Raw genomic sequence first — 23,482 nt, 5'->3', positions numbered from 1 at the left:
AGGTTTCAGGGACGTTATAGTTAGAAATTAGCATTTAAAAACCATAGAAATTCACCGAAAAAACCATAGGTTTCAGGGCTGTTAAAGTCAGAAATTAGCATTTAAAAACCCTTAGAAATTCACTGAAAAAAACACAGGTTTCAGGGCCGTTTTAGTTAGTTAGAGATTTCACACGTACAAAACGAGAGAAATTCAGCCGTTATAGTTAGTTGATCTAACTATAACTCGCGCCCCCACAATGTGCTGCTGAAGACGTCACATATTACATCATTCATGTCATGGTCAGTGACATCACTGATGACATCACTGACGACATCTCAAATGACATCACTGATTACATCATCCACGTGATAATCTGATGTACCGCCTCACACCCTAATATAACCTTTGATACACCCACTCTAAAATACAGACTACCATTTTCATAACCATAGACACACCAATACCAGTCACTACCAACCCACTCACTGAATCCTAGGTCTACAGACACATCCACTCATTCATGCAGTCACTCATCAATACAGCACTATCATATGCACTCATACACCTATACAGACACTCACACACCACCACTCCTCCATAGAGTTACCCACACACCTAGTCAGTCATGCAAAGAATCAATCACACTCCCATTTACTCACCTATACAGTTATACAGACACCACCTCACTTATTCATACAGATACTATCACATACTTAGTCTCCTATATAATCACTGAGACAAGCTCACACTCATCAATACAGCTACTCTCACAGTCACTCACTCTCACATATAGTCATTTATATACTCCAACACTCACATATACTGCCTTTCACATATGTAGCTACTCACACATGTACCACTGAGAAATCCATTCACTCACCAACACACCCATACATACACTCACCCACCTATACAGCCCTTCACAGATGCACACATCTACGCACAGTCACACACTACCCACCTACCCACACAGACACTCAGGCACCCATGCAGATACTCAGACAACTAATCAAAAACCCATATAGACACTCATGTAGCTACTCATCAACCCATGCAGTCGCAAACACACCAACTAAGAGACTGATACAGACATTCACACAGTTTAGTCACTAGCCTATGCATTCAGTAAGACACGTTTAATCACTCACTTGTACAGTCAGTCACACCCTACTAAATCATCCATTCAGACACTCATACACCAACTCATTCTTCAATACACCTTGGCAGTTATATATATAAATCATATTTAAACTTTACAGAAACACACAGTCACTGGATGATGTAATCAGTGATGTCATCAATGATGTAATTTGAGATGTCATCAGTGATATCACTGCCCATGTCATGAATGATGTAATGTTACGTCATCAGCAGTGCATTGCGGGGGCGCGAGTTATAGTTAGCTCAACTAACTATAACAACCGAATTTCTCTGGTTTTGTATGAGTGAAATGTCCAACTAACTATAACGTCCCTGAAACCTGTGTTTTTTTCAGTGAAAAATAAATATATATATATATATATATACATATACATATATATATTTATATATTCACTGAAAAAACCATAGGTTTCACACATGTTATAGTTAGCGGAAATTTTACTGATAAAAAACCAATGAAATTGCCCCGTTATAGTTAGTGCTGGCAACTATAACTCACGCGACCGCAATCCTCTGCTGATGCTAATACTGTATTTAGACACTTATTTGCCCATGTCTTCTTCCATACATTTTTAGCTATACATATATTACAAATATTTTTTTTTCATAAAGACACATATGTCATCAGCAGAAGATTGCGGTCACGTGAGTTATAGTTGCCAGCACTAACTATAACGGGGCAATTTCATTGGTTTTTTATCAGTAAAATTTCCGCTAACTATAACATGTGTGAAACCTATGGTTTTTTCAGTGAATTTGCAAGGTTTTTTAAATGCTAATTCCTAACTATAATGTGTGTGAAACCTATGGTTTTTTCAGTGAATTTGTACGGTTTTTTAAATGCTAAGTTACTTTACGCCATTCGTGGCGTGCGCGCCCACTTAACGCAGTTCGTTCCGTGCGCGCACGGTGCGCTTCGCGCACCGCGCACCCACTTTACGCAGTTAGTGCCGTGCCCACGTTACGCTAGATGGGCCATGTACGCACGATGCGCTTCGCGCACCGTGCGCACATGGAGGACATATTATGCGCTTCCTTGTGATAGGTAATCTGTTGAAATTTTTTGGGGAATTTCTGTGCTCTGATAAGCCATGCGCAAATGGTGGTCTTCGGCCACCATTTGCACACGGGGTGGAGAAAGTGTGGATTTTTTTTTTTTTTATAATTTTTTACCGTACGCTTACGGTAAGCGTACGGTAAGCGTACCCCGCAAAATTGCCGAAAAAAAAATAATGCCGTTTTTGCTCTTGGGGGATGTTTGGGGACTCCCTCAACATGACTATGTGAGAGGGAGTTGTCAAAACATCCCCGTAACATGTTTTTGGCCATCATGTTTGATACAAAACACTCAGTGCGAGAGACAAAATGGCGGACGCCGCTTCCTGGTTTCTGCCGATTCGAATGTTTACTAAGATCTAAGAGCCAATCAGAATCGCGCTCGCGCACGCCACCGTACGCTTACGGTAAGCGTACGGTAAGCGTACCGTAAGCGGGCTCAGATATATATATTGATTTAAAGGCTATTTTCTCAGAATCTACTGAACAGATTTACACCAAACCTACAAAAGGCACTTCCTTGACCTAGGGACTACCTCTCTGCCAAATTTCTAGTAATTCTGTTCAGCCGTTCGGGCTGTAGCTCGTTCTAAAGGTCCTATGGAAAAATGCATGGGAAAAACGCGTTTTGGGACCCCCCTTTTATCTCAGCCCCCGCTTGACGAATCCCCACGAGACTTTCAGGGTAGGAGCGGAGCGTAGCGCCCCACCTATTTTGAGAAATTCGCGAGGATTCGTCGACCGGCGCCAAAGTTATTCAAAATAGAATGTTGAGGTTTTCCTATGGAAACGTGGTCCTAACTATAACTACCTACTGGCGACCGCCAGTAGGTAATATATATAAATATATATATATATATATATATATATATATATATACATATATATATATTTCCGTCTTCTTTCTTCTTTATATTTTTTATTTTATTGCTATTTTTTGGGAGGGTGAATTAGGGACGGTATGTAGTATTATAATATTGGCAGAGAATGTTTTGTTCGCAATAATCTTAGCATTGTCTGCCAATATTTCTGATTCCATGAATTGTGAAGTTTTGAGAATGTTATGGTTAAAGTGGGGACTGTTGACTGGGGGCAGTTTCTGATGGGCTTGGAGCTGGATGGACCTATCCACCGTGTAGCCACTACAATAAATCTACTGAACCTACCTTGACTCCGGCGTCTTCACTACCATTTGGTTACTTACGGTTAAATCTAGGATTCATCTCAAAGTTTTCAGTCTCACCAATAGAGTTTTGCACAAGTCTTACTTAGGGCCTGATTATGAGTTTGGCGGTGCAGGACCAGCATGCCACCACCCCGCTACCGCACCACCAAACCCATGTGCACGTCGCCTGCCATATTATGACTGTTTTTTGTCACTGGCAGGTGGTTCCATTGGCGTTCCCATAGGCACCGCAATGGGAGTGTCAACGGCACTACCTAGACGGCATGGACTGATGCAGGCCATGCCGTGCAGGTATTGGGGTGCATTCACACAGGAGGACACAACATGTGCCCCCTCATGCATCACATGGCACAGAGGCAACAGGGGGCTATGTAGGGCCCCCTTTGTTTCCTCTCTGTCGATATTTTTATGGAGGTGGAACCACCATGAAAACGGTGGTGGAGAGGAAACTCAAGACTGCCACAGCACTGCTAGGGATAGCAATGGCGGTCCGACCACACAACTTGTAATAAGGCAGTCGGACCACCGGTGCGGAGGTGGCTGGACTGCTACCGTGGCATCACCATGAGTCTGGCGGATCGTGGACTGCCATACTCATAATCAGGCCCTTAGTGCCACTTAACCTGTCTCCTTTGTCTCCTTTGTTGTTGCACTCCTGTGCCTCTTCTCTACTTCATGTGCCTCAGTTTAAATGTGTGTTTTGTAGTGGTAGGGCCTTCCATACCCTGGGACCAAGACTCTAGAATGGTGATGCCCAGTAGATACGGATTATTGCAGCATTTAAGTATGCGGTCAGAGTTTTTCTTCCTATAGTTTGGGCTGTGTTTGTGTTTCAGATATTTTTTTCCTTTTATTCACAGAGTGCTGGTGCCTCAGTGTATGTGCACTCAATTCATCATCATCATCAACAATAATAATACTATTGTCTGAGAACTTCAGGTATTGTACTGAAAACTTCAGGAAGAAAATTCTGGAGAGGCAACCATTTTGTAAAGGCATAGATACAAGGGTAGTAATACCAACTTTAAAATTGCATTTTCCCAAATTTGTGAAGAAAAAATAACGCCATGTTTGACAACCCCCATATTTTGCACTCATTCAACTTTCTTCTCCGTGCTCTGCAATGCCTGCAGGATACCTCATCTAACCATTGTGACCATGGAGATGCCAATGTCGATCAGGCGAAGCAAAGAGAAGCCTCTCACCACGTATCTGGTACGAGAATAAATGACGCACTGCATTCTACCAGCATGACGCGAAGCCATGGGAATATATCACAATCTGCGAGTCCTGCTGCAGGATGTAACAAGTTCAGAAAGGTTTGGCCCTCTGCATGGATTCAGGTTGGCTGCCAGAAGCCAGTCAGAATTGTTCTAATAAAGAGATTTGCTCTGCTGAGAGGGCACCTAATCAGATTGATGTTATTCAGCAATCTAGCTGGCCAACTGTGGCTTTTGCATGTAATATAGCAGTTCTTTTCCATTGGTAGGATTTGTGTTCCATTCAACTTGGAGTCAGTTAGAGTTAGTCTCCTGTGCCCACTGCAGTGGCTACTTGTTTATCTTCTGCTACAATAAAGGTCTGCTCTTTACACAAGCTACAAGGAACTGCGTCTTCTCTCTACCACCATTTCAATCCATAGGAAAAGGTCCTTGTGTCAACTGGTACAGAACTGGAATAATCCTTTCACAAACTGTCTGTAACCATGGACTAGCCAGTAATCCAATAGTGGTCTGAACACAATTGAGAAAAAAAAAACATCTGCTACATGCTGTTTTGTACATTCATGACATGCGGAATCTCATCCGCTAAAAACACTGATTTGTGTTTAGATTCACGGGTTGAAAAAATATTTTGCACAGCCCTAAGAAGGGCACATATTTACACAAATATCTGGGCACCAGTGTAAAATAGGATTTCCAGGGACAAAACAAGTTTGTCTATAACTACTTGCTAATTAGGCCTGATTAAAATTAAAATTACGCTGGAGTAAATATTTCGTAAATTTGAGAATTTTGCACTATGCTTTTACCTGAAGCTATTGAAATTATGCCATTACTCCTCGTTGCGGAATTATATCATTTGCAGTAAAAATGAACCACAAGTGCATGGGAATAAGAAAACACAATCGGCTGTTAGCGGTGCATTTGGCTGTTTGCACTTTTTTTTACCGCTAAGTGCGTTCTTGCAATTGACATAAAGACGCATTTTGGCCTAAAATATAGTGCTAAACGATGCATTTCATTTTTGCAGAATTACCTACAATTTTGTGTGATTTTGTCAGAAGTTATTGAAATTTCACACATCTCTACTGAAAATGAACTTGATCCACAACACTACATAAGAGCTAAAGTTCAGGCCAAATAAACAGCCATGCATAATAACAAGCTGTGGGACTCAAGCAGACATTGAAAAACATTCACAAAAAGGAACAATATATGGCGGTGAGGCTAGCGAAATGAAGTTTCAGGGTAAACTGCTGAAGCATATTACTGGGTCATACTTTTCAAAAGTGTCTGTCAAATAATGTGAAACCAGGTAATTCAGAAATGCCCTTGGGCATGAGTTAAAATGTGTACACATTAGGCATGCACAAGATAAGTATATTTTATGCTCTAAACAAAGTTTATGGATGAATACGACTCTGCATAGTAAGATAAAACTGTGATGACACTGCATTGAGTGTCACCATCATGCAGTGCTCCCCAAACTACCACAAAACTGGTACACGAATCATAAAGAAACCCACTCCTAAAATATGTGGTAAGTGAATTTCAAATGCGTTTAAGATTTAAACATACCACAAAGTATTTTTGGGAGATATTTGTATATAAACGGTGCCAGTTGTCCAATTTTTGAATGTAGACTTTTTCAAAGGTGGGGTTGTCAACCCCACCTTTGAAAAAGCCTATGGGGCTGATTTTAGAGTATGGTGATCTTCATTATATCCGTTAGGGCGGTGAATGTCAGAGGCTGTAGACTGACGGCTAGGGCGGTCGACCTTGAATCTGGGGGGCTGGGTTTGAATCTTGGTAACGATCTTCAACATCCTGTTATTCTGGGCAAATCACTCAATCTCACTGTGCCTAATAAAAATGAACGTATCTGTCTGTAACTCAACTGGTGCTCATGTGAAGTGCTCTGATACCTTTGGGTCGAGTTCGCGCTATATAGAACTCTGTCAAAAAAAAGTCCACCACCCTGACAGCTCAGAAGACCGCCATAATTAGAGATTATCACAATCCCAGGTGTGATTTATATTCCTTTAGAGGTACTGTAGGTTGATGTATGAAGCCACCAGAATTCGTTTTTTGTTTTTTTAAAGCAAATTCCCAAAATGGGAGATTGTTAGTGAAAAACAGAAAAACTAATTACCTCCCCCGCCCTTGGAGTTTTCTTCCAATGTGTGGGAGTGATTTTTTTCTTTTAGAGACGGCCAGAAACAAAATATATCACAGTTCTTACTACAACGGCCCCTACTCCACCGACTCGTTGGAATAAACTCTCCAATGGAGGAGCCAGATACAGCCCCAGAGTTGGAAAGATGACGGCCCTCCAGTGCTTCATTTGAGCTGGTGATTTCCAGTGCTCAGCACTGGCACTTAATTGTCAACACCGGCACTTGCGATAGCTGCCACATGAAGGTGCTGTTTGTATAATTTAAAGATGAGCAGACCAGCAATTGTTTATTGTCGGAAATGGCCCTTTTTGCAGGATTACATTTTGCTTCTTCCTCCTATTTTTTCTTGACCTGTGTTTGTTGGCTATAGGATTCTGGGCACTTTACCACTGCTGATCAGTGCTAAAGTGCACATGGTCTCTGTGTAAATTTTATTGTGAATGGTTCTCTCTGATTGACATATTTGTTTTACCAGTATGTCCCTAGCAAAGTGCACTAAGTGTACCAGGGCTGGTAAATCAAAGGCTACTAGTGGGCCTGCAGCACTGATTGTGCCACCCGTATGAGTAGCCCTGAAAAGATATCTCAGGTCTGCCACTGTGGTGCCTGCACGCAATTTGTTAACTGCCATGTCTACTTGACAAGTGCACCCACTTGCCAGGCCGCAATCTTCCCTATTCGTACATATAGGGCACCCCTTTGGTAGGCCCCAGATACCCCCATGGGCAGGGTGCAGTGTATGTGAAAGGTAGAACATGTACTGGTGTGTGTAACATGTCCTGATTGTGAAATACTGCCAATTTCATTTTCACTGTTAAAAGGCTATCTTGCCCATAGCAGAATGGGGAATGCTTTGTAACATTTTGCAAGCATATCTTCCCATAGGGATACGATAGAAAAATGGAGTTTAGTTTCCCTGAACTCAGGATTTAATAACACATCTTTTAGTAAAGATGGTTTTTAAATTGTGTGTTTGAAAATACCACTTTTTAGAAAGTGGCTATTTTCTTGTTCAACCATTCTGTGTGCCTCTGCCTGGTTGTGGATTGGCTGTCTGGCTTTGGTGTGACTTGGGCTGAGGAGGTGCAGTGGCTCCAGGAGTCTGTATGAGTCAGCATTAGGCTGAATAGGCCTGATCTGCATTTGGAGTGGTGGGAGGAGTAGCACCTGTAACTGAATAGGGCTGTGCCTGCCTTCCACAATGCTAGCTCCGCCTCCCTGTGGTTTGTCTCAAGACAAGGCTCACAATGACAATGGATGTTGTTGTGCACTTGCAGAGTGCTCCCAGAACTGGTTTAAACTGGGCTCAGAGCCCCTTGCACTAAGAGAAGAAAGACATTTTGGGGTATAAATATCAGACCCAAAACCCCAGACTTTAGATCATTCCTTGAATTCAAGAAGAACCTTTGCCAAGGAGAAGAGCTGGAGAGACTGAGGAGAAGTACTGCCCTTGCTGTGTGTCTGAGGTTGGCCTGCAGTTGCTGTTTCTGCCAAGGAAAGGAGAGGGACTTTGCTGTGTGCTGTGTCCCCTGCTTGAAGGAGATTTTCAAGGGCCTGAAGTGAGCTGGCCTCCTGTTCTGAAGTCTCAGGGACAGAAATACTTCACCCCCAGCTCCCCTGAACTCTGCTGCTGTGCGTTCTAGCCTACCAAGAGGTGCCTGTCAGTGCTAAAGATACTTTATTTTTCTAAACTGGTGTGGTGTCCTTTTGTGATGTTTTCACTGTGTTACTGTGAGTCTTGGTACAAATACTTTACACATTGCCTCTGGGATAAGCCTGTCTGCTCTTTCCAAGCTACCGAGGGGGTGAGCAGGAGTTATCAAAAGTGTGTTTCCCCTTACCCTGACAAGAAGCAAGGGTCCTTATTTGGACAAAGGTACCTACCTCTGCCAACTAGAGACCCCCATTTCTAACATTTATTAATTCAGTATATATTAAAAACAACTAATACCTGCTGACCAAGCTATTTTTATAGCTATGGGGGCCTGGAATAGTCTGAAACACTTATAGCAGTGGGCTAGTTAGTTGTGTTGTAGGTACTGTCACTTGCAATGCCAGGAATGACCAATGGGTGGTCTAAACTGCATAGGCCACCTAATGAGAACCCTGACACTTACTTTTTTACAAACTAACCATTGCGGCCCTCCTAACGCACAACTGAGCGTGCGGGCCGAGGGTTGTAGGACAAGATACTCTGCCACATTTGTGAAGGAGTATTCCTGGCAGCCATATTTTAAATCTGGCCCTGTGTTTCCACCGGGAACATAAAAAGGTTCGAAGAATTTGATCCAAAGACAGCAATAGTGATGCTTCATTCAGAGGTGACAATCTACTCTTCAGTTTGCTCAGTTTGTGCATTTTAGATTTTCACTTTGCATCCTGAAGAAAATAGACGTCTAATTTATTCAGGAGGGGATGGCATATAATCTTGAAACAACCTTACCGTGACAGCTTCTTAGATCTGCAACACAATTATTACCATAAAGAAAGGCTTTGCTCAATATTAAGCATCCCAACACAACAATCCGCCAATCTACATTCTTATGCAGGACCATAAGACATTTTTCATATTGATGTAAAGTACAGGTCTATCTATCCTGCATTATGTTCTGCTATACTAATCCCATCTGCTGGAGCTGGCAAAACTTTAAGTGCTACAATGTATACTACCAGCCAGTTTTTTTAGCTTACCTGTTTAGTATCCATGGATCCTTACTGCAGCCCATTGAAAGTCTGAGTGCCTCAGCCGCTGTTGCCACAGTCTCATTCTGGAACATTTTCCATGCAAAATCCCACTCTGCTTCTCCTCCTTGTGCTATTGCATTGCAATAAATGGTATTTCTCAGAATTGGTGGAATGCTAAGGGAAGAAACATAATATTTATTAGCCAAGGTGATAATCTCAGACTTTGTTGGTCATACATATGCTATTATCAAGTGCTTAATTCATAAAGAAAAAAAAGTGAGTACCATGGCCGTATGTATTTCCCAGGCGGCCAGTGCAGCTTGTACCACCTACTTCCCCTGCCAGCGCTTCCAAATACCAATATTATTGCTATCCACTAACCATCACACTCCTACAAATGTGACAATTTGGACTATTTGATGTCACCCAAAGCTTTAAAAACTGCCTGAATGTGCTGGGAATTTTTTTATGTATTGTAAATTGTGAAGTACTTTGGTGATGTGCTCAGTTCAAAAACGAATAAAACTGCACCACCATTTGTCAAAGTGCTAGTGTTAAAATATAGGCACTGGTGCAGAGCATCAGCAAACACCTGCACAAAATAATCATTACCAAATACTAAAGAACAGCTTTCAACATATAGTCTGATTACAGAATATGTCCCTGCATGCCATAAAATATATGACTAATGTTGCAACCAACATTTTCTGCAGGGTGACCTGAGAGTTTTGTCTTGCTTTGCTGAACCCATTTATTTTACTTCTAGGACTCTGTGTAATTTTTTCCTGCCAATCAGTGGTAAAGTACTTTCCCTTCTAAACATAGAAAGATTGGCCTAAATCTGATTGCTACATTCAATCTACTTATAAATCCCTAGTAAATTGTAACATATGTACCGAAGGCCTGTAAATTAAATTCTATTAGTCGGCTGGAGTATTCATTGTGCCACCCACTAAAGTAAAACTGTAAAACAAGTCTCAGGTCTGTCACTGCAGCATGTAGTCCAGTTTTAAACTGCCATTTCGAGTTGGCAAAATAAACATTTGACAGGCCCAAACCTTCCTTATAATACATATAAGTCATCCCTAGGGTAGACCCTGAACAGACGACTGTGTGGCTGTCTGTATCAATGCGGGAGTGGGTGTGTGAGTGGCTGTATGGGTGTGTTAGTGTATGTGTATTCAGCTGTTTGGGTGAATAAGTGGGTGTGTGAGTAGCTGCATGTGTGATTGACTGTGTGAGTGGCAGTATTGGTGAGTGAGTGGGTGTGTGAGTGGCTGTATGGGTGACTGAGTAGTTGTGTGAATGGCTTTATGGGTGAGTGACTGGATATGTAAGCGGGTGCATGGGTATGTGAGTGGCTGTGTGAGTGGGTGTATGGGCAAGTGAGTGGCTTTGGTAATGGCTATTGTACACAGTAAATGTCTGTGTGAGAGGCAGTATAGGTGAGTGGGTGTGAGTACTTGTATGGATATGTGAATGAGTCTGTAAGTGGTTTTGTAGATGAGTGAATGTATCTGTGAGGGGTTGCATTGGTGTGTGAGTAGCTCTATAGTAGCTATATGGATGAAAGAGTGGATGTGGGAGTGGCTGTATGGGTGAGTGAGGGGTTGTGTGAGTAGCTGTGTGAGTGAGTGGGTATGTGTGTGTTAGTAGTTATATAGGTCTGTGATTGGGTATGTGAGTGGTTGTGTAAGTGTGTGAGTGAGAGGTTGTATGGGGGTGTGACCAAGTGTGTGACTGGTTCTGTGGATGATTTATTTAATCAGTGATGTCATTTGAGATGTCATCAGTGATGCCACTGACCATGTCATGAGTAATGTAATATGTGAGGTCATAATCAGTGCATTGGGGCATACGTTATAGTGTTAGCTCAGATAACTAGAACTGTAACCTTTAGTTTATGCAGTAAATATATATATATATATATATATATATATATATATATATATATATATATATATATATATATATATATATATCCTCGCTCAGTCTCCACTGTTTGCTCCATACGAAGCACTCTCGGGCGGGTGCGGTTTGCGGTAGTGGAAACCGCTAGTGATCTACAGCTCAGTATTCCTCTCTTTTAGAAGAAATTACCGCACTCACGGGGGACATTGAAAGTCGTTCTTTATTAACGGCTTACAGCAAACAAAACAGACGCGTTTCGGCGATTAGCCTTCTTCGGTGTCAATAACACATCAAAAGGGGCATGTTTAAAAAGCGTAATCGTGAAACATAGAAATCAAGAAGGGACCAACTTTGCAATTCATAACGTGAGTGCCATTTTGTAACGATGCGTTTCAAATGTAAATACATACAGATTCGTTAAGTCTTACAGTATATTAGTCTATATGACATGATTTTGAAGACCAACTTGAAACTTAAAAATTACAATCAGGTTGGCAACGCTTCTGACCAAATTAAGCCGTATATCGGCATAAATGAATTGATACTTTAGAAGCAATTAAATCTCTAGCCATCCTTCGACACTTCTATATTATATGTAAATCTCGCCGTGTATCGGCTTACGTCCCCTCTTATTACGTTAATGTCAACACAACACTTATTTTAATCATACATAATCACATGATTACAGAATTTCAGAATTCAACAGGATGCAGGAAAACGATACATATTCAGGTACATATAATATAGAAGTGTCGAAGGATGGCTAGAGATTTAATTGCTTCTAAAGTATCAATTCATTTATGCCGATATACGGCTTAATTTGGTCAGAAGCGTTGCCAACCTGATTGTAATTTTTAAGTTTCAAGTTGGTCTTCAAAATCATGTCATATAGACTAATATACTGTAAGACTTAACGAATCTGTATGTATTTACATTTGAAACGCATCGTTACAAAATGGCACTCATGTTATGAATTGCAAAGTTGGTCCCTTCTTGATTTCTATGTTTCACGATTACGCTTTTTAAACATGCCCCTTTTGATGTGTTATTGACACCGAAGAAGGCTAATCGCCGAAACGCGTCTGTTTTGTTCGCTGTAAGCCGTTAATAAAGAACGACTTTCAATGTCCCCCGTGAGTGCGGTAATTTCTTCTAAAAGAGAGGAATGCTGAGCTGTAGATATATATATATATATTTATTTTTTTCACTGAAAAAACGATAGGTTTCAGGGACGTTATAGTTAGTCGGACATTTAACCTGTATAAAATCAGAGAAATTCGGCTGTTATAGTTTGTAGAGCTACCTATAACTTGTGCCCCGCAATGCACTGCTGATGATGTCACATATTACATCACTCATGACATGCTCAGTGACATCACTGATGACATCACTGATGACATCTCAAATGACATCACTGATGATATCACTGATGACATCATCCAGTGACTGTGTGTTTCTGTAAAGTTACACATTTTTCTATATATATAAATGCCAAGGTGTATTGAAGAATGAGTGGGTTTATGAGTGTCTGAATAGATGATTTAGTAGGTGCGTGGCTATCTGTATAAGTGAGTGATTAAACTTGTCTTACGGAATGCATTGGTTAGTGAGTAAACTGTGTAAATGTTTGTATCAGTCTGTCAGTTGGTGTGTCAGCGTCTGAATGGATTGGTGAGTAGCTACATGATTGTTTATATGGGTTATTGATTGGTTGTCTGAGTATCTGTATGGGTAGCTGAGTGTCTATGTGGGTGGGTGGGGTGTGTGTGACTCTGTGCATAGAAGTGTGAGTGGATAATTCACTGGGTGTATGTGTTTATGAGTGCATGTGTTAGGGAATGTATTGGTGAGTGAGTGTACATATAGCTGTGTTGGTGAGTGAATGGATATGCTAGTGGTATATGAGTAAGCAACTACATATGTGAAAGGCAGTATTTGTGAGTGTTGTAGTATATAAGTGAGTATATGTGACAGTGAGTGTTTGTGACAGTGGCTGCATGGATAAGTGTGTGCTTATGTCAGTATCTGTATGAATAAGTGACCTGGTGTGTGTATAACTGTATAGGTGAGTAAATGGAAGTGTAATTAATTCTTTGGATGACTGACTAGGTTTTTGAGTAACTATTTGGGTGAGATGGCAGTTTGTGAGTGTTTATATGGGTGTAAAAGTGGATATATCACTGGCTGTATTGATCAATAACTGCAAGTATGAGTGACTGTAAGGGCTAGTGGGTGGATGTGTGTGTAGACTATGAATCACTGAGCGGGTATGTACCAACTACTATTGGTGTGTCTATGGTTTCGATATTGGTAGTCTGTATTATAGAGTGGGTGTATGAAAGGTTTTATTAGTGTGTGAGGAGGTGCATCAGATGATCATGTGGATGATGTCATCAGTGATGTCATCAGTGATGTCATTTGAGATGTCATCCGTGATGTGCAGCTAACTATAACGTCCCTGAAACCTATGGTTTTTTCAGTGCATTTCTAAGGTTTTTGAAATGCTAATTTCTAACTATAACGTCCCTGAAACCTATGTTTTTTTCGGTGAATTTCTAAGGTTTTTAAAATGGAAATTTCTAACTATAACATAGCAGTCACATTTGCAAAGTGGTGGAGAAAGGGGAGCGTGGCCTCCGAACACCTTTTAGCAATCCCATGTTGTGGGATTTATTGGAGGTAACAGGAGGGATAGCTAGCCCCCAACGTCAACCTTGGGGGCTAACTACCCCTCCTATTACTGCCTGTAAGTCCCACACAGCAGGATTGCTAACTTCTCATACCAGGCCACACCCCCTCTCTCCACCACTCTGCAAAGGCGCCCCCTGGCACATTGTGAGTTGAGGAATTAATTCCCATTGAATACTGAGTGTTCCTGGGGACCAACTAGCCCACCAGAGACCTTCAGTACGTGCCGCAGAGCTGGATTGCAGAGAGGTAGTCTGAGGCCTTGCCCCTTTTTACACCACTCTGCAAACGTAGCTCCTGGCACACTGCTGCTCAGAGGATGAAGTACACGTGTGTCCTGAGGTCCTCAGGACACAATAGGACCTAATCGCCCAACCAGCAGTGCGCCAAGAGGCACGTTTGCAGAGTGGTGTATAAAGGGGCATGGCCTCAGACCACCTCTCTGCAACCCAGCTGTTTGGCGCTTACTGGAGGTACCTGGTGGGCTAGTAGGCCACAGGGACCCTCAGTATTCAAGGGGAATTAATTCCCTAACTTACAACGCACCAGGGGGCGTGCTTGCAGAGTGTGCAGGGAGGGGGCGGGCATCCGGCGAGATAACAGCTATTTGTAAATGTTTTTTTAGAGAAAAAAAAGACTGTGTGGCTCCCCTTCTTTTACATTTTTGGGGCCCGGGGACCCCATCCCCCAGGGCCGGACCCCTTATTATGATTTTTTTTTAAATGGGAAGGGGGCTGCGTGGCCCCCCTCCCGAGGCCAATTCCCCCAGGGCATGGCCTGTCTTTTTTAGTATTATTTATTTAATTATTTGACCAATTATGGCCCTGGGGACCCCATCCCCCAGGGCCGGCCTTTCCGTTTTTAAATTTCTTTTGTTCATCGCAGGGTAGGGGGGCCATGTGGCTCCCCTCCTGGGCCACTTCTGGCCCCGGGGACCCCATTCCCCAAGGCCTGGCCTCACTGCTGGGGACCATGGGGGGAGCCCCAATGCCCCCCCGGTCCCGCCAGCTCCCCGCCTCCTGCGGGAGTCGGCATTGCTTTTCCACAAGGGGAGCTGCTGACATGCAGCTCCCCTTGTGCAAAAGCAGTTCTGCTTTGGTTTTTGTAAGCGAGAGCAGGTTTCCTGCTCTCGCGTCCCAAAACAAAAGCAGAGTTTGCTATGAGAGGGCGGGAGCCGTGCTCCTGCCCTGCCATAGCAAACAGCAATGTACTGGGGGTGGGCAACCAGGGACATTGCAGGAGCCAGCCATGGGGGTGGCGGTCCCCAGGGCCATCAAGGGCTCCTGGAGGGGGGCTGCACAGCCCCACTCCCTTCATTTGCATAGCTGGGGTTAGTGATCCCCGGGGCCGGGGGTCCGTAACAGACCCCTGAATTTGAATAAACAATACCCTGGGGAGGTGGTGGTCCCCGGCACAGTGTGTGGGGGCTCAAGCCCCCCCCACACACATTATTTATTTTAGACCCGGGGAGGTGGTGGTCCCCAGGGCTTGGGGGGGCCATAAGGCCCCCCACCCTCATTTAACAAAGCCTTCCTGGTTTGAAGCGTTGGCAGCCAATCAGAGGCAAGCTCGTGCTCGGGAGGGCTCAGCCAATCAGATGTCACAATTCTCAAATATCGATATCTGTAAATCTTTAAATATCTCAAAAACTACTGAGCGGAATACACCATTTAAAATAAAGCGTGCATTCTGGACCAAGAGCTATCTTTCTGCCAAATTTGGTATAATTCTGTTCAGCAGTTCAGGCTGTAACCGTGTCTAAAGTATCCTATGGAAACTAACATAGAGAAAACACGTTTTGGGACCCCCTTTTTTCTCAGCCCCCCCTTGAATAATCACCCTGAAACTTTCAAGACATGAGCTGACCTGAGTGAACAATTAGTTTTAAAAATTTCGTGAACATTCGTCAAACGGCACCAAAGTTATTGGCACATCAAAAAACGCTTTTCTTATGGAAACTAGGTTCTAACTATAAATGCCTTCTGGCCTCTTGGTGACTGGGCACCTTGGATGCCGATGCAGCTGTGGTGATGACTGTCTGGTTTACGTAATTTTTGTTGATCGGTCTCCTCCGACCCTGCTTTTGTGCCCATTTTTTATCTTTTTTCAATGCTGTGTCTCATTAGCGGCATAAAGACATTAAGTCATTTTCCTGATTTTTGGAATTCAACATATGTTCAATATTGACTTTCTCTGGGTTTGGCGATATAAATTCAGTGAGCATTGTTGATTTAGATTCCTGCATGGGACTTCGACGTACAAAAGACCATAAGGAGGCACTATGGGATGTGCAGTTTTTCCAAAGGCTATGGCAGCCATTCTTGCCGGGATTGCCACACACGAGTTGTTCAATAGCCACCTTGGACAATTGAGAACTGTACGATCCCATGACGTCGTGTCCATTTCAGTGCATGTTATGAGAACTCTCGTTTGGTCTCAATGATGTGCAACATTGCTCCAGCTGATCATTTCGTAAGTCGATACCGGCAAAACTTTTCATCAGTGTTAAAAACCACAGGTTCATGTGTTTGTGACAATAATGCCCTGAATGATTTACATAGCGTGCGCCTATCATATATTTTGCAATCTAATGAGGGCTTTATTTTTAGAGGACTTTGGTGTCACATTTCATTTTATTTAGCTAAGTACACGTTGGACTAATTACAGGACATGCGCTTAAAGAAACAGACTGGTGTCTTTTCTGCTCCTAGCGCAACAGGCTGATTATGGAAAATCTTTGGCAAATGAGGGCAGTTTAAGCATTATGCTGATATGTGTACTACATTGTGTTGCATTATTGTTTTTATTTCATACCATGAAATTGTATGTTTTATCATCCATATTCTTTTGGTCAACGATAGTGCTATCATAGAACATTGGGTTTATGTCATGTTATTGCTTTTAAACCAAAGTATGCCTTATGGCCATGCTTATCTAGAGTGGAAAGCGATATAAACACTTTCTGAATTTTGGTGCGAAGTAGATTGATAAAGGCTGCTGCGCAGGTGAAACGCGTCTCTTTATCGCAGGGTTGGGGGAGACCCAAGAAAATAAATATTGCCACATCTTTACAGCCTTATGTATGTGCCCTCTTCATATGGAGTAGGATTTGGTGTTCAGACACACACACACACACACACACACATATATATATATATATATTACCTACTGGCGGTCGCCAGTAGGTAGTTATAGTTAGGACCACGTTTCCATAGGAAAACCTCAACATTCTATTTTGAATAACTTTGGCGCCGGTCGACGAATCCTTGCGAATTTCTCAAAATAGGTGGGGCGCTACGCTCCGCTCCTACCCTGAAAGTCTCGGGGGGATCCGTCAAGCGGGGGCTGAGATAAAAGGGGGGTCCCAAAACGCGTTTTTCCCATGCATTTTTCCATAGGACCTTTAGAACGAGCTACAGCCCGAACGGCTGAACAGAATTACTCAAAATTTGGCAGAGAGGTAGTCCCTAGGTCAAGGAAGTGCCTTTTGTAGGTTTGGTGTAAATCTGTTCAGTAGATTCTGAGAAAATAGCCTTTAAATCAATATATATATCTGAGCCCGCTTACGGTACGCTTACCGTACGCTTACGGTAAGCGTACGGTGGCGTGCGCGAGCGCGATTCTGATTGGCTCTTAGATCTTAGTAAACATTCGAATCGGCCGAAACCAGGAAGCGGCGGCCGCCATTTTGTCTCTCGCACTGAGTGTTGTTTATCAAACATGATGGCCAAAAACATGTTACGGGGCTGTTTTGACAACTCCCTCCCACATAGTCATGTTGAGGGAGTCCACAAACATCCCCCAAGAGCAAAAACGGTTTTATTTTTTTTTCGGCAATTTCGCGGGGTACGCTTACCGTACGCTTACCGTAAGCGTACGGTAAAAAAATAAAAATAAAAAAAACACTATCCACACTTACCTCACCTCCTGTGCTTTTGGTGGGCGAAGGCCACCAAATGTACAGGGCTTATTACATGGGAAAAAAACACTATCCAGACTTACCCCACCCCCTGTGCTTTTGGTGGCCGAAGGCCACCAAATGTTCAGGGCTTATTGTAATGGAAAAAAACACTATCCACACTTACCCCACCCCCTGTGCTTTATTATAAGGGAAAAAAACACTATCCACACTTACCCCACCCCCTGTGCTTTTGGTGGCCGAAGGCCACCAAATGTTCAGGGCTTATTATAAGGGAAAAAAACACTATCCACACTTACCCCACCCCCTGTGCTTTTGGTGGCCGTAGGCCACCAAATGTACAGGGCTTATTATAAGGGAAAAAAACACTATCCACACTTACCCCACCCCCTGTGCTTTTGGTGGCCGTAGGCCACCAAATGTACAGGGCTTATTAATAGGTAAAAAAAACTAAATTTTGGCAACATGAAATTATAAAATCGAAATAAAAAAAACACTATGCACATTGACCCCACCCCCTGTGCTTTTGGTGGCCGAAGGCCACCAAATGTACAGGGCTTATTAAAGTTGATAAAAACCGTGCACGGAACGAACTGCGTTAAGTGGGCGCGCACGCCTCGAATGGCGTAAAGTAACTTAGCATTTAAAAAACCGTACAAATTCACTGAAAAAACCATAGGTTTCACACACGTTATAGTTAGGAATTAGCATTTAAAAAACCTTGCAAATTCACTGAAAAAACCATAGGTTTCACACATGTTATAGTTAGCGGAAATTTTACTGATAAAAAAACAGTGAAATTCCCCCGTTATAGTTAGTGCAGGCAACTATAACTCACGCGACCGCAATCTTCTGCTGATGACATATGTGTCTTTATGAAAAAAAAATATTTGTAATATATGTATAGCTAAAAATGTATGGAAGAAGACATGGGCAAATAAGTGTCTAAATACAGTATTAGCATCAGCAGAAGATTGCGGTCGCGTGAGTTATAGTTGCCTGCACTAACTATAACGGGGGAATTTCACTGGTTTTTTATCAGTAAAATTTCCGCTAACTATAACATGTGTGAAACCTATGGTTTTTTCAGTGAATATATATATATATATATATATATTATCTACTGGCGGTCACCAGTAGATAGTTATAGTTAGGACCGTGTTTCCATAGGAAATCCGCAACATTCTATTTGGAATAACTTTGGCGCCGGTTGACGAATCCTCGTGAAATTTCCAAAATAGGTCGGGCGCTCCACTCCGCTCCTACCCTGAAAGTCTCGGGGGGATTCGTCAAGCGGGGGCTGAGAAAAAAGGGGGGTCCCAAAAAGCGTTTTCTCCATGCAATTTTCCATAGGGACCTTTAGTCCAAGGTACAGCCCGAACGGCTGAACAGAATTACTTGAAATTTGGCAGAGAGGTAGTCCTCAGGTCAGGGAAGTGCCTTTTGCAGGTCTGTTGTCAACCTGTTCAGTAGTTCCTGAGAATATCAAAAGTAAAATCATATATATATGTGGGCGGAGCCTAACCACACATCTCATCCTGAGATCTGATTGGCTGTCAGCACTTCATCCAAGAAGTGTTGGCAGCCATCTTGGGACCAATATACATGATAGCACCACATTAAAAAGCATTGCAGTTAATAGAAGGTTTTAAGACTTTAGTTACATTACAAATCATTTGTTGATGGTACCATACTCATTTTAGGAATTGTGGTGTGCTCTAAGGTGATTTTACCATGTGAAAAAGCCTTCTGCTGGGATACCATGAATCATGTTTGAGAGAAAACTATTTTCTCTTGCTTTTCCCACAGAGGTTTGGAAGGTGATCTATAAGCTAAACTGAGAGCATATTTTCTATAAATTCACATTATCTTTCTCAGTCATGTGAGAATGAAGTCTGACATTCTCAGTAAAACATGTACATCCAGCAAGGGCAGAGACTGTCAGTTGATTCCTTTGTGTTCTAATACAGCTTCCCAGAGTGTTCTAAAGAACAACTAGAGCACTAACAGTCCTACTTATGATAAACATATGGCACACCTGAAGCCATCTTGCTTGGATTAAAGTGGTAACTCTTAAAACATTTAATTTAAAAAGGAACAAAATGAGGGGGTTCATTTGTCCATAAAAAGTATGATTAGTGCTGCAGAAAGAAAAATTAGGGCACATTTTGAGTGACTTCTCAAATCCTCTTCTATTTCATTAAAAAATTCTGACATGCAGACTGAAACATGCACTTTCAATACCAGCAGCAGTTTTCCCTGGTGAGCAGTAGCTTTACTACAGTGATCTAATGAGCAAAAAGAGTGCTAACATTCTGAATTTATGGCAAATGTGTGACACATCTGAATGCCTTCTTGATGGAATCAAAGTAAAAAAACTGAAAGTATTTCCTACTGAGGAGACTGCAGTAAATGAGGAAATTAGGAAACTTCATAACAAATAAGTCTCCCAAGATGGCCACCAGAGACAAAAGAGCCCAAATGTAGCCCAAATATCACCCAGATGTAGCCCAAGTATAGCCCAATGACAGAATGTCCCAGAGTGTTCTTAAAAACAACTAGAGCGCTTACTGTCTTCATTATGACAAAAGTATGGCACACCTGAAGCCATCTTGATTGGAATAAACTGGTAACACTTAAAACATTTAATTTAAAAAGGAACACAATGAGGGGGTTCATTTTGCCATATAAATTATGATTAATGCTGAAGAAAGAAAATGAGGGCACATTTTGAGTGACTTCTCAAATCCTCTTCTATTTCATAAAAAAATGCTGACATGCAGACTGAAACATGCACTTTTAATACCAGCAGCAGACTTCCGTGGTGAGCAGTAGCTTCACTACAGTGATCTAATGAGCAACTAGAGTGCTAACATTCAGAATTTATGTCAAATGTGTGACATATCTGAATACCTTCATGATGGAATCAAAGTAAAAAACTGAAAGCATTTCCTACTGAGGAGACTGCAGTACATGAGGAAATTAGGAAACTTCATAACAAATAAATCTCCCAAGATGGCCACTGGAGACAAAAGAGCCCAAATGTAGCCCAAAATCACCTAGATGTAGCCCAAATATAGCCCAATGACAGAAGTGTGCAAAACACTTATTATTTTGTGTTTGTTTTTGCAGTGTTATATAGTGCAGACTTGTCAGGTATTGGAGTGCTTTACATGAGCATTGGTTACATCACACAAGAACAAATTCATTTTGGTTGTAGACATGGGGAGACTAAGTGATTTGACCAGAATCACAGAATGACGAGCTGAAGCAGAAACTCCAACCTAGTTCCCCAGTTGCAAAGTTTGCAGTTCTGGAAGTAACACCACATCCTCTCCCCTACGTGCAACATTTAATCAAGTGGTCAACTGGATAAAAAACATAAAGATAACAAAGAATTTAAAAGTGCTTTGTCGCTATTTGAAAACTCAGAAAATATGTCCTTATTTTAGTCTTTTAGAGCACTAACCATAATTTTGATGCCAATAAGACCCTCTCATATATGTAATTTCTAAAGGAAATGCTCTAGGTATTACAGTTTTGATTACATCAAGATGACGTCAGGCGTTCCACACTTTTGTAATAAATATAGAATGTTAGCAATCTAGTTGTTCATTAGGATACTATTGAGAGGCAGAGGCCAGGGGCATGGACTCTGAAAATTGAAGGCTGGTAGAAGGGTGCAAAGGCAACAATTTAACCACACTGAGCAGGCAGGAAGGGCCGTGGCAGCACAACAGACTATGGAGGGCAGTGGAAAGGAGGGCAGGGGCAACAAACCAACAATACAGGACTTGCAAGAGAGGCTGTCGCAATGTAATAGACCATTGTGGGCAGAAGGAAGAGGCAATGGTAGTACAACCATACATGCCAACAGACCCGATTCAGCCAGGAAACGTCCAATGTTTTTAAGCTCAAATGGGCTTTATTTTATCTGTCTCCTGTCTACAATCTCCTCTTTTTCAATGTAACTCAAAGGGGAAAATCAATACCCCAGTTTTTTTTCAAAATCTCCCTCTTACCAAGTTCAAAATGTTCGCAAGTATGGTACATTGGATCATGGAAGGAAATGGGGTAGGGACATGGACTTGGATAACAAAGGACAGGAGGGACATGGAGAGGTGCAACAAACTGACCCTGCAGGGCAGGCATCAGGGTTTGCAGCAGCACAATACACCACACAGGGCATGCAGGACAGGAGTGCAGCACAACAATCCATAGAAAGCAAGAGGGAGGGGACAGGACCATGCACATGGACAACAGAGAACAGAGGGGCAAGAGGCAATGGTAGCTAGCTGACCATAATGGACAGACAGGAGAGAAAGCTGCAGCATAACAGACCATAAAGGGCAGGAGGGACGGATCAGGGGCCTTACAATGGAACAGACAAGCCAGGAGGGAGGGAGTAGCGGTCTGCACATGTAAACAGAGGGCTGGGGGCAAGGGGGCAGGGCAGGAGCAGTAAGATAGCCATGGAGGTCAGGCAGGATGGGCACTAGAAGCAAGACACACCATGAAGAGCAACACTAAGACTGTGATGGCAGACACACAGACCATGGAAGGAAGGTGGGAGGGGGTCAGGGGCAGCTAACTGACTACACAGGGAAGGTGGGAGGGGCCATGGCAGCACAGAAGAACATGCATGGCAAGTGGGAGGGTTAGTGGCAGCACAATGGCTATGATGGGCAAGAAGGAGGGTGCAGGGGCATGCACAAAGGACGATGGAGGATAGAAGGGAGGGTCAGGACCTGTGCACAGACAAGAAAGTTCAGGGGAAGGGGCCTCACAACAGACCGCACACGGCAGGCAGGAGGAGCAGTTGCAGCACAACAGACCAGGGAGGGCAGAAGGGTGTGGCAGTACAATGGACCATGTAGGACAGGAGGAAGAGGATAGGGCATGGCATGTGGACAGGCAGGATGGAGGTGGCAGGGACAGGTTACAGTCATCTGACAATGCTAGGCAGGTGGGAGGGGAGTGGCAGCTCAACAGAACACTCAGAGTAGATAGGAGTGGCAGGTTCATGGAACATGGTGGGCAAAAAGGATGGAGCAGGGGCATGCACAAAGACATCGGAGGGCAGGGGGAAGGAGAATAGGGGCAGCAAGCTAAGCACAGAGTTTAAGCAGGAGGTCAATGATGGGGCATAGAATTGGGCAATGGAGAGCAGGAGGAGTGGACTGGTACATCATACTAAATTGAGGGCAGTGGCAGCACATCAGACCATGCATGGCAGGAGGGAGAAGGCTAGTCCATGGATTCACACAACAGAGGATAGGGAGGAGGGGGATGGGGCAGCAAGCTAACTGTTCAGAGAAGGCGGGTATTAGGAACTTTATTGTTTTTAAAACATGTGTCTGTGCGAACTACTTAAAATATGAACAAGTATGCAGCATAATCTCACTTTTATTCAGGAAGAAGAGGACGTTTGTGACTGTGACTCCGGGCTCACTTGGCAGAAACACCCCCTGACCCACCACCCCCTATCGCAAAA

At 42.8% G+C, this 23,482-nt stretch overlaps 1 protein-coding gene across 2 annotated transcripts in view; it reads right to left on the bottom strand.

The window, feature by feature from the left end:
• The window catches only part of LOC146860512 (aminopeptidase N-like), an 832,137-nt gene that overhangs the window by 156,052 nt on the left and 652,603 nt on the right, over nt 1–23,482 (bottom strand). For both annotated transcript variants that reach the window (XM_085644423.1, XM_085644425.1), the window contains one exon: nt 9,477–9,644. In XM_085644423.1, the coding sequence (XP_085500549.1) occupies nt 9,477–9,644 (168 nt within the window). The remainder of the gene's footprint in view (nt 1–9,476; nt 9,645–23,482) is intronic.

The sequence above is a fragment of the Triturus cristatus genome, chromosome 3_1 (assembly GCF_964204655.1).
Source record: "Triturus cristatus chromosome 3_1, aTriCri1.1, whole genome shotgun sequence".
NCBI lineage: Eukaryota > Metazoa > Chordata > Amphibia > Caudata > Salamandridae > Triturus > Triturus cristatus.
The sequence above is the reverse complement of the archived record's forward strand: the minus strand, read 5'-3'. Positions and strand labels throughout refer to the sequence as shown.